Source organism: Branchiostoma floridae, chromosome 9 (assembly GCF_000003815.2).
Source record: "Branchiostoma floridae strain S238N-H82 chromosome 9, Bfl_VNyyK, whole genome shotgun sequence".
Lineage (NCBI taxonomy): Eukaryota > Metazoa > Chordata > Leptocardii > Amphioxiformes > Branchiostomatidae > Branchiostoma > Branchiostoma floridae.
The window spans coordinates 21,403,915-21,416,666 of record NC_049987.1 but is presented as its reverse complement, the minus strand read 5'-3'; the positions used below and the strand labels follow the sequence as shown (position 1 = coordinate 21,416,666).

At 43.6% G+C, this 12,752-nt stretch overlaps 1 protein-coding gene across 1 annotated transcript; it reads right to left on the bottom strand.

Moving 5' to 3' along the window:
- Positions 1-692: 692 nt before the first annotated feature.
- On the bottom strand, positions 693-10,243 carry LOC118423520 (tumor necrosis factor alpha-induced protein 3-like). Its single transcript, XM_035831700.1, has 5 exons — positions 9,122-10,243; positions 6,119-6,455; positions 4,506-4,705; positions 2,075-4,112; positions 693-1,863 (listed from the first exon to the last, which is right to left on the bottom strand). Exons 2-5 carry the CDS (start codon positions 6,363-6,365, stop codon positions 1,316-1,318), a joined length of 3,033 nt encoding a protein of 1,010 aa, XP_035687593.1. The 5' UTR covers positions 6,366-6,455; positions 9,122-10,243; the 3' UTR covers positions 693-1,315.
- Positions 10,244-12,752: the final 2,509 nt, after the last annotated feature.

Sequence of the window (12,752 nt, the reverse complement as noted above, 5' to 3'; positions counted from 1 at the left end):
TGACAATGTTGTATTTTTCTTTTCACTTTTTTTTGTTTCCATTTTTTTGTTTTATCATTATTGTAATCAGGGCTCCAGCCAGCGTCTGTTTTTCCGTCAATTGACGGAAATTTGCTGCGTCTGACGGAAAAATTTTAAAACCAATCCGTCAACCTTGACGGACAAAAATCCTTGGTGGAAGCTACAGGCGGCTTGGGGACGCCGTCCACGACCGTAAAAGCCACACACTGTTTGTTTTGCTATTGTTATGATTGTTGACAATATGTGTCGGCGCCCTTTCGCATACGATAATCTCATTAAAACCCGTTTTTCCAGGTCTCATTTCCGTCTTTCTAAATAATTTTTGAGGTTTTCGCGACGATTGTAATTGGCTGACGGAAAAAAATTCGAGCTGGCTAAAGCCCTGATTGTAATGCTCACTGGCCACTGCAATTTCACAGAATATTTCTGAACGATCAGCTGATTAGCATGACATTCATTATGTATCATAATTTAGCAAATAGTGCAAGCATACAAGTGTGCATGCTTTTGTGCTTGATTTAAGTGCATACATATACCATATTCTCTTCACTTTTTAAACTTTTCAAATCCCAGAGCCTCAACAAACAGCCAGTGGAAACCACCTAGTATGTAGTAACTTTGCAGAACAGTCACTTTTGGCAGTGCTGGTATGATCACCTGTCAACTAATCATCACATAATATTCCCTCTGGATACATAGCACTTCTTCATAAATGTGTTAAATGTTCAAAGATAAAGTTGGGTTCAATTCTTCAAAGTTGTTCTTTGTAGTTATACGTGTGTCTTCACCGCAACAGGTGCCCCCAAAACATGTTGTCACGATGCTGTAAATTGTAATGTTACAATGTATAGCACATACATGTAACATTAGCACGTAGACAAGGGGGAAAAGGCATGGAGAAGACAGATAAAAATCTTAGTTGCAGTTTTGAGTTTGTGGTTACCAGGAAAACTTCAAACATAAAACCACCGCAAACATTTCTGTATTACAATATTCACAGACTCACTCACTATCCAGTGTAGCATCCGTTGTTCCCTGTCTTGGAAGTGTTGAAAGTTGCGGGATGCCATTTAGGTCTGATTGCTGCTCTCCAACTGCCTCTGACAAGGGGGTTGGCTTTTTGCAAGTTCAGTTTTCGAATAACTTCCTTGACATTGTCTACCCATCTCCTCTTGAGGCGACCACGAGGGTTCACAAAATAGTTAAAGAAGAATTTGTACAGTCTCAAACCCAATCTTAACATTAGGACTACCAGGCTGAGTATAATGTTCATACTTGGGGCAGACTGGTGACCCTACTGTGGCCCATGTGGTGCCGCTGCTCCTGATGGTGCACTCTGCCCGCTAGAACCGGCTGGTCTCGATGCTGAGTGTGATCCTCGAGCCCTCAGATTACTCGACTGTTGTTCTCCTGGGGCACTGAAAAATGGAGACTGAGACTGTGTATCGAACCCACTCCTTCCACTGGGCTGGGAACCATCTGGGGAGGGGTAGTGGTGGTGGTGGACATGCAGATTGTGAATGTCACCATGGAAATTTAGTGACATAGTTCCAGATGAAGAGATAGAGGATGGCGGTTGGCCATACGAGTTGGACTGATGAGATGTGTTGTTTGTGGAACTCTGTGGGCCAAACTGTTGCTGTCCCTGTTGAGGGTTCCCACTTGGTGCATGCACACTGCAGTAGTAGCCGTTGTCTCTTGTGCCATTCCTCTTGCAGCCCTTTGTTAAACATCTCCTCCCATCTGGCTGCTGTGTGTAGAATCTGTCTGCAGACTGACCAGCTGGCGGACCAAGAGACCAGGTTCCCATGGAGGGGCTGGGGGTATTGGAGTCTCTCACACCTGAGAAACATAAAATTTACATAATTCTTAATACAAGCAAAGTCCTGATGAAAGTCTGACAAGTCCTGTTGTGTTACCGTTAACTGCTTGTACATGTATGTGGAGATTGTGGGCAGTGGAGTATTTCATTTTCTGCTTAAAAGTTTCTCATTTCTACTGAGATTGATCAGAGAGATATGAACTTTTGAACTACAAAATCTGTACAACTCACCCCCATTGGCAGAATTGCTCTGCACTGAACTTCTGTTCTTCCTGTCGAGATGTGAGTTGCACGTGGGACAAAGAGCCTCATTTATCCTGTCATCAACAAACCCTTTACATCTTGGAGCTTTGCATCTCTGCTTTGAAGATTTTCCATTTCCTCTTGCAGCAGAAGCAGCCTTTGTTTCAGTTTGCTTGGAAATGTTCTTTGATGCATTAGAGCTGCCCCCATCACTACTGTTGGCTGCTTGCCTCTGTTGGACCCTGACTGTTTCTGCATCCTGCTCTCTGCTCCAACAGTTCACACAAAAACCATCTGCACTCGGTAGTGCTAGTTGAGTACAACCCGGTGTTCTGCATATTCCTTCTGGATTCGAGTCTTGAACAGAATCAGGCACTTGTAGTTGGGAAGACACGTTTCTGCCATGGGTTTCTGTCAGCCTGGATGGTTCCTCTGGAGTTGACTGCATAGAAGCCCTGGCGACTTTACTTGGCAGGGTTTCAGGACTGTAACTTTGGTTTGGCATTTGTGCCGCAGAACGCTGTTGCACCAAGGATGATGTAGAAGTGGTCTGAGGCCTCCTTGGGTTTGGTTTTGTCGGCTGTGCTGCTTTTCTCTTGTGCTTCTGGTTAACTGCCCTACCAATATGTATAGTTGTGCCTGCCCTAGAGGTGCTGCCCTGCCGAGATGTCAAACTCTCTCTCCTCTCTCTCCTCTTCTCTGCTGAGTTCTTCCTGTGGCACTTAGCACAGTACCCTCCATTCTGGGGACAGGGGGAGCCTTTGCACTCTGGATTCTTACAAGTTGGTTTTCTGGGTGGAGTAGAGAAAAGTTTTGGTTTTGGTGTGGAAGGCCGGATTAGAGGTCCAGGATTACTTTTCACTGCTGCAGCATAACTTGGCCTTGAAGCTGCACTCACAGATCCGTCATTTTGAGAGTTCTCATTTCTATCATTTGGGATACTGTGAATGTCTTGCATAGTCATGCCAGCACAGTGCTGACTTTCCTCACTTGCTACATGTTCCTGTAATCTTCCAGTGTCTGCTCCATGTAAAGGATTGGCCATGTTCCCTTGTGATGACAATGGTGGTGCAGATGCCCTTGGTTGGACCGATGAGCTGCCAGAAGGTCTTGCTATGGTATGTTGTGATTGTCCAAAGTTTTCTTCGTTTGGTAAGATAGCAACATTCTCTTGCAAAGGCAATGGTGGTACAGTTGCTGCTGCATAGTCAGTTGGTGCCAATCTCAACTGTTCCGAGTTCACCACTGTGGCAGTTTGCACCCCTTGACGAAGCTTCATCCTCAGGAAGCTCTCTTCCAGTGGACTGTGACTGGCTTGTGGTCCATCCAGATCCTCCGTACATGGTACAGGCATGCTTTCAGATGTGTTGTCAACAGGCCTTTTAGATGTAGCTTTTGCCAGAGGACGTACAACACTGACTGGCTTCTGAAATGAAGACAGGTCAGGAGAGGCATTCCTTTGCTGGGGAGTTTCATGCTCAACTAAGTCCTTAAAGAGGTTCAGATGATCTGGAATAGGAGTGATGTCAAGTGCAGCAAGCAGGGTGTTGTCGCTACTGTCATCAGCTGGAATGATGTTGAAATACTCAGCCAGCAAATCTCTACCCTCCTCTTTAGGGAGAACGTATTGAACTGGCAGCCTCTCCCCATTCTGCCTCATCAAGGAGATGGTCTGTGGTGGATGCTGGGTAGATGGAGATGCACCATTCTGTGGGGGTGTCTGGGTGGTCAGCAGAGGAGTGAAGTGCTGGTTGTTGTAGCCCAGAAGAATCGGGGAGCGGACACATTCTGCTGGAGTATGGAGAAGAGGAAGGTAGATGCCCCCAAATGGGATCGGTGCCCAAGAGTTGCCTTCATCATCTCGGACTGAGGTGTCTGCAAAGACCACGATGGGACGGCGCAAGATGTTGGCAAGGACGAAGATGTGGAACTCTTCAAGCGGCCTGTACCTGGTCTGGTTGGGTTCACTTTCGTTTGGAGCTGCAGAGGCCATCTGAACCATGGTGGTCCATTCTCCATTCCACTGCTGCAAGGTAAGGTTGGCTGTAAGTGCTTTAAAGATAACTAGTGATGTGTTGTGTACTAAGTGTGTGTGTAAAAATAAACATAAAAAAATTTACATTGCTCCGATATCTATCTAAATTTGTGTCATATGGATGTCACAACGTGGATGCAGACTCCTACTTTTAACAAAATGACTTCAGGGCCTGAAACAATGCCGAAATGTATTAAGCAAGCTACAGATTTGACTGGATGGGACAGTATTCCTTTTTTTTTTTAAATCATAACATTAGCACAACCTTTGAAACATATTGTTCTATGATAAAAAGACTGAATAGCAGTTCTGTCAAAATTTTAATCCTTTGAGAGACAACAACATAAGAGAACAGCATGCTTGTCTACAGAACTTTAAACATACCCCTGGGGCATAGTCGACTCCACCAATGGGAACCCCTGGCACCACTGCATCTCTGGCTCTCCTCTGATGGGCCCAACGCTCCCTCAGTGCACCCCCATCCTCCTGCATGGTGCAGTCCAAGTACCTCCTCAAAGACAACTTCTTGTCTTGAACCCCCCACATGTACAGGGAGACGGCATGGGGCAGGCAGTTCCCATCACCTGCAGAAATTCAGTCAAAATTGAGCCAATACAAATGTCAGGGTAGAGATTAGTTTCTGGCAGCATTATATATTGCTGATTATAGTGATAGAAATCCTTTATCGACAGAGACTTCAATCAGGATGCTACTTGCTAGGAAAGTGTTAGGGTGGTGTCCCCTTCATAAATCCTAAATCTTTGTTTTGATATTTGGTATGTGGTTAGGTCTTCATGCCCGTAGCCAGGGGGGGTTCGGAAGAACCCCCCCACACGCTGAAAAGGTCCGCTTTTTCATGCATGAAGGTCCACTTTTTCATGTCCAAGAATTTTCTTCAAAGGCATGACTGATTTTCAATTTTTACTTATAGACATTTCATTCAATCTTAGTGAGTCTATCAGCAAAATTTGCCCAAGAAAGTGCAGGAAATGGCTTTTCAGAGGGTCCAGATTTCAAAATTTCCCCGGACCTCCATTCAGTCCATTGCGATGCCTCGCGCCTTTGGTGTCAGACATGGTGAAAATAACTGCCTTATGCCAAAAGCCTTGTGTATTTTGATAGAAATCCCATTAAACTTAGCCAGCAAATTTTGCCCGTCAAAATGCAGGAAACGGTGTTTCAGAGGGTCAATATTTTAAAATTTTCCGGGGGAGCATGCCCCCGGACCCCCCTAGGCAGCTCACGCCTTCGGCGTGAGTCTCGCGCCTGCGGCGCTCGATGGTCCCACAAGTACTAAAAAGAACCCCCTCAACCAAAATCCTGGCTACGGGCATGGTCTTGACAAGATCTGGAAATGATTAGATTTTGGGGTAGCTAGTGGCTTGTTACGGTACTGCACTGGAATTTCTGGTTTGACATCTTGTGTTCTGGACATGCTAATGTGATATTTGAGTGGTAGATATATATAGCTCTTGGGGTGGAGAGTTTGTAACACAAGATAAGACTGTCAGCTTCTGTTATTTGGGTAGAGAAGATGATCAACTCATACAATCAATGTAAATAAGGACCTTATTTGTATAATTAATGAGAATGGCTTGTTACGGTACTGCACTGGAATTTCTGGTCTGACATCTTGTGTTCTGGACATGCTAATGTGATATTTGAGTGGTAGATATACTAGTATATAGCTCTTGGGGTGGAGAGTTTGTAACACAAGATAAGACTGTCAGCTTCTGTTATTTGGGTAGAGAAGATGATCAACTCATACAATCAATGTAAATAAGGACCTTATTTGCATAATTAATGAGAATGACATACTGTATATATATTATATACATACTGTATTATACCCGCCTATTCTCTTAGACAAGAGAAGGAGAATAGGCGGGTATAGAAGACAGAACAGAAACTTTCATGGTGATTTTGAGTTCATGGTGAAACTGCATTAAATTTTACAGTATTTCATTTTTTTCTACAGATATAGTTATTGGACTTACCAATAGTTTGCAGTGCAGTGAGGCATTCGTTGATGATGCCAGCCTGCATCAAAAACTGGGTCATGTCAGTGTCAACAAGAGAGCCTGCTGTGGCTGTATGGACTGCTCTGCCACCCTCCTCTTGCGGTAGTTGGCTTGTGTACATGTTCATTTTGATATTTCTCCTTTCTAGTTCTAGTCCTACCCTATGATGGATTCGCGCTGCCTTTTCCATATTTGCAGATGAAAGAGACCCCATGTTCACCATTTTGTTCCCTTGAATGATGTTTTCGAATGACTAAACTGGAGGGGACTACACGTAGCAGGCTGTGGAAGACAGGTGCTGTTTGTAGTCCATCTGCAAAGAAAGGATAAGTTTACAGAAAAGTAATGCAGATTACTAGAATCTCTGTTTACAGTAATCACCAGCAGCTACTAGTACTACTCCAGACTTGATAAATGATCTTGTTTACAACCTCAGTGTACTGTGCACCAGGTATTCTCCACTACAGGAAAGGCTTGCAGTAGTCCTTCAAATCTGGCCAACAGCTTGCCTCCATGGAGCTACCGGTACATGTAGCTTGCAAGGTAATCGCAAGTGAATATAACACACACACACACACACACACACGCATTGTAAGTGTAAGTGTGTATACAATGTGTACATCATAATTGTAAGTGTACAATGTAAGTGTACACAGCACGTGTGTCTGATTGTACACTTACAGTTTATCATTTAGCAATTTAGCAACTATCAGCTTATTCATCTCAAAGATATGGTAGAGAAGAAAGACAAAACAGTTTCACACATGCTACATGTTAATGTACAAACCATAGACATGCAGAAATGTGAGTGTACTTGTCAAGTTGAAAATAAATATTCAAAGGAAAGCATGCTTAAGTTATGACTAATATGCAAATATTAGTTTACATACAGTATTGTTTTACATTTACTAGTATGTCACTTTATCAACAGCAGAAAGTTTTAGATTATTCAGTAAGTGTTGCTTATAACATTAAGTACTTAGTATGCAAACTAGAGTTCCACAACCTCATACCTTCGCCAAATGATTTTAACTTTTACAACTGGTATTTATTTTATTTTTATTTTATTCAGCTTTACCACATTTGTGGAAGGATTGACATAACAGGTGACAATCACCTTTGTAAGATGTCAACCTGGAGATGAGACTGTGGTATTTCATGTGTATTTGTCATTTATTATGCAAGTACTGTAAGGTTCTCATGTGCATAAATCATATTAGTTGATCATCTCCTTTACGCAAAATGATTCAAAAAAGGGTTGACAGATCCACATGGTATGTGGCATGTAGATAGCATACGTGATGCTTGTCATAATCAGATGCAATTAGTAATTATGCAAATAGGAATCAAACTTGCATAATTAACAAGCAAATTTTTCAAACCTGCTCCATTCCATGATTGGATTACTAGTATTTGAACCTGTGACATATGTAACCAACAGAAATTGATAAACATTGATTAAGACTAAATTTGCATAATTGATTAGCAAATGCTATAATTCCATAGTGGTAAATTATAGGAGTGTCATACTTGTGGCATTTGGAAGTTACATGAAGATGAATATTGTTGAATGCATATTATGCAAATGAGGAAATCATTTGCATAAATGATCAGCTACTATTATACAGTCAGCTGTTATTTGGGTGGAGGATGATAACTAAGTATTTGCACGAACCTTATAAAATTTGTACAAATCTTATTGATATGCACTAATCACTATGGAAAACCTATGGCCTTTATGTGATAAGTATGATCACTATGTGACACGCACAACTCTTATGTGATACGCACAAATCTTATGCCAACCGGCCGACCACTATAGTTTCAAAGTTTATTCACTATGTTGGGCGAAGGTATGTTTCTGAGTGTTTCTACCCGTGATATTTTTATTTCAAGGAATGGAATTGACTTATACTGTCACGTAGACGTATTTTTATAAAAAAACCTGTGAGCTACTCTTTTGCCCATTTCAGTTCATCACATTGTATTTTCCCTTTGCCGAAGATCAAGGCTGCCATCTTGAATATCCCGCTCTGTCTTTCACGTGACCCCAGCAGCGGTTGGTCAGTGTGCATAAAGGTTTACCGTTTGTGCGAATCACAAAAGATTCATGCGTGTCACAATAATGTCATAGTGATCCGTATCACCGTTTTCAGAAAATTCATACGTTGTCGCATAGTGATTCATGCGTATCACATAAGATTCGTACAAATTCCATAAGGTTCATGCAAATGCTTAGGCACCCCAAGGAGGTTGGATAAACTAATACAGTTTATGCAAATAAGGACAATACATACATACATTTAATGAGGACCATATTTGTATGATTAAGGAGAAACACATATAATACATCACTGATCTGTCATAAAGGGTGAAACCATTTGGCAAAGGAATGGGGTCATGGGACTCCTGTTCCGAACTAAACTGCAACATTAAACTACGTTTACAGGTCATATCTGGTGACTCCAAGAGTCATTGGATTGGAGAACCTGATCTATAGTATAATACATAAATTCAACCATGTCAGGTTTCCATATAAAGACGGGTAGAGCATAAATATGACACAAAAGATTTTCTGGTAGATATAACGTTAGAGATTGGTCTAATTTATTTCACACATAGCGTTACATGATCATGTACAACTCAACACAGCTATACAACATCGAAGTGGTTGGACGTTTTATAAGCCACGTTTTGATACTAGTAGTAGTCCTAGTAGTCAATAGTAACCAGGGACTGAACTGCTAAGAGGCTTCAAGCTGCCAAGAAGAAGTCAAGTTACCCCACAACCCAGCACAAACGACACACAGATGTTCTGCATAACAGGTGTCAAGTACAGCAAGGACAAGAACTCAGTTCTTGGGTTGGGCAGGAGTATGAATATCACTCCAGCTGGGCAGTGTGCGTTAAGCAAGAAAAATAAAGGGCGTTTCGACAAGAAGTAGTGACGTACGTTAGAGTACCTGAGATACAACTAACCTTGTCTTGAGGTGATCTGAGGTCCCGCCAGGGATGTCAGTGAGTGTCACCTTCTTGTGTATCAACGTAGGTTGAAACTGGGGTGTTACCTACTAACGCGATGTTGTAAGATCATTGCAGGCATGCATGAAATTTATGATTTTTCTGTCCCACTTCCTGGAGTTTCCGTGTTGCTGATCCGGTCGAGGCATGGTGGACGGGGGACAAGGCGTAACGATGCTGGCCCCCGCCGGCCGGCTCCTTGTCCCCCAACGCTCCACAGCAGCGATCGAACAGTTGTTTATAACAGCAGGTACGGGGCCACGCAGATGAATCCCATGCCAAGTTACTTAGTTATAGGCTGTAACAGCTGAAACGTTGGTCGTCACTCCTGCAGTCCTCAGTGCTGCTGGGAAATGAACGTTGAAACGGCGATCGCAGAGCGGAGTTCACAAATATATGCAAATGAACCTTGACGGGCCCGTTAGAAAGTGACGTATCTCCAGGCCACACTGTGTCTCCAGGCGAAGTAAATTTATGAGTGGAGTAGAGTTGGCTCCTTTGCTAGTTCATTGCTCCTGGGCCCATAGCCACTTGTTTCCGAGGTCTACCTTGTCCCCAACGACATGGGACGTACTAGGAAGGTATGGTTGGGCAGCCTGAATAAGTGAATCACTACCAGCAAGATTGTAGCACTCCGCGAGCTCGCTTCTCACGGAAGTTGTAACGTTTATACAGCTCATCTGTTGGTGTTATTCTTGTTGGATACAATCTAAGTTTAAGGACCACCAAACAGAACACTTCCTGATTTGCTGGCTTTTAATTTACAATCTCTGTAACGTTAGTGTTTTACCGCACTATTTCTTTTTCATGTTGTCAGGTCCTGGGTCCTGTATGTGACCGGGGATTCCCCGTGTCATCATGTGACGTCACATGCTCCACCTCCTGATAGCTGAGAAACATTCTTGACATCATGGTGTGTTGACACGAAGCCAGACAACAGGCCGGTCTGACACCACGAGCTTCAACGAGACCGAGTGAGGCTCGAGGGGTATGATAGAGGATTACAGGATTCTGGACATACAGGGATAACTGCTGTTGAAATGTTACATTCCCTCCTGGTTCAAATAAAATATTCATATATCGGTCCCTTATTCTGTGCATTGTTTAGTAACCTTATTTGTACCGTCCTATGAAAAAGAAGCTTTGCCAGTCAGATTGTAGTAAAACCCCTACAGATCGGCATACTAGACCTTCGCGCCAAAATGTTCAGAGGAATTTTGGCGCGAAACTCCTATTTCGCCTATTTTAACATTGTTTATTGTTTATATTACCCAATAATTGTAATAGGCCCATTTCTAGTTCCACTCGTCGTATTTCTCGCGATTTAAGGCGGATAATGGAGTTTGGTAGTGGTCTGCAACACTTTTTAACATAGTGACCCTTAACATTCCGTCTTGATCAAGATTCGAGTTCTCCCTTGCCGGATACCATTCGCGGTGTCTGGGGAGGGATGGGCCAGTTACAGTAATGAGGTTTACCTGCCAATCAGCGTGAGCGTGGAAAGATCGATCATACCTGATGATACCTGATGATCATGTTAGAAGAGGAACGCCTCCCTGCTACAGTATAAAATCATTCAACACGAAATCGCCTGTAGTTGCTGGGCGGATCAAGATTTGGGGTGTGGAACCCACGTTGTGCTGAAGCGAAACCGTGCGCCCATGTGCTAGATTCTGTTTCAAAATATCGTGTGATTAACAAAAGAGTAGCCCAATGCAACTGGTGTTTTCCGTGTAGACAGATGACGCTCTGTTTATACAACTCTGGATTGGATTATTTGTAACTTTTGGACTGTCACGTCGCGATGGGCCGGTAGTGCCGAGCCGGTCGGGCTCCTGTTTCGGCCGGCAAGCCGAAGTTCTCCGCCGACCGGGACAGAAGTGCCCGCTACCTGCAACAGCTGTTCGTTGTGAGTGTCAGGCAACTGGTGCTGTCCGTGGCGCTTACTTGTAGCTCTGGTCTGGATTATCTGTACGTTCGGTTGACTGTCACATCGCAGTGTTGGGAAGAAGTTGGTCAGGCTCGATGTGGACGCACAACTGACGAGTACACGGTTGTGCCGGGCCACCCGCGGGTGCGCGGGGTCCCGTTAGTTACGACCGGCAAGATTGACAAAATTCTCCGCCAACCAGGACAGAAGTGCCGCTACCGCTGTTCGCCAAACCGAGGAGTGAGTGAACCGGTGAGACTTTCTTTTCTATGTACGTTGGTATCAATGTAGCCTTAAGCCCCGGTCACAAAGCGCGTACGATTCCTTGCGATTCCTTCCGATGCGCAGGATAATCGCAGTGCGACGTAAGTCGGAAGAAAATCGGAAGCAATGGTTTAAGTATATAAAGCCGTGGTCACAAAGCGCGTAGTGGATCGTACGATGAGGTCATAAGAGCGTGCCTGTGTCAATCGCAGTGAATCATAGTAAATCGGGGAGCGTCGTATGGCGAAAAATAGAGCTGAAATGGATTTTGAACATGTTCAAAATTTCGCTATCGTCGTAAGGTTTTATTTGCCCCCATAGCAGAGTTCATTACGGCAATTTTTGTCTACTGATGAGGTTATAGATTTATGATTTTTTAGTATGTTGTGATGGTTTCAGTTTTACCTGATATTGTCGATATTGACGAAAAGGGGAAATATATCAGTCGCAACTGCCACAGTCGCAACCAGAGAACAGCGCGTCACGCACAGGTGATGCAGACAATAGTTTGATCGCTTCATGCACGTGAGTTTATAATTAGATCAAATCTCAGGTCTCGTCGGTCTTGGCACTCTTGGGTCAGTTTACCATAATCGTAATAACCATGGGGACAACTCGAACATAAAGGCAGGCTCTATGAGTCGGAAATATATATGATATAATGCTTATCATTTGATTTTTGTATGATGGCATCTTTTTGTTGATAGCATATCATGATACGATCTTCGAAAGAGCCTGACACGTAGAGCCGGCAAGCAGGCCGAGATAACCATACCAGTACTCACGCTTGATTTGAACTTTTGCTTGTAATATTGTTGTCATGGTCTTTTTTAATTTATTTTTACAGTTAAAGATATTATAGGAAGGTATTTAACAGCTACGTCCACATGTTTGTTGGTTAAAGAAGCACAAAAGCGGTCAGACGGCTATACAGAAGAGACACAAGTGAAAAATCGTGCGACGCTGGAAAAATTTTGAACACCATCCGATGCGTTGCGATGGCTTGCGATGGCTTGCGATGCTTACGATTTTGTTGCGATGTACTGCGCTCATCGTACGATATGCGGAATAGTCCATCGCAAGGAATCGTACGCGCTTTGTGACCGGGGCTTTAGCATATTTCGTCGAGGGAGCGGCAGCTAATGGGGCGGGCTTGTGTATTTGCCGATCACCGATGGTGCCCTGAAAGCTGGGCGGTCGGGGTCGCTGTCTCCACCGATCAAACTAGAACCATGCGCCCCGGCCATGGTAACCTGAGGTAAGGAGCGTTTTGCGAGAAAACGTGACAATGCGTTTCATGTATGCAAAACTTATAATTATGGGGCGGCCTTCATGGATGTAGAACTTGAATATCGTGACTTGTCATGTTTGCCGGGAGTGTGCATACGCGAACAA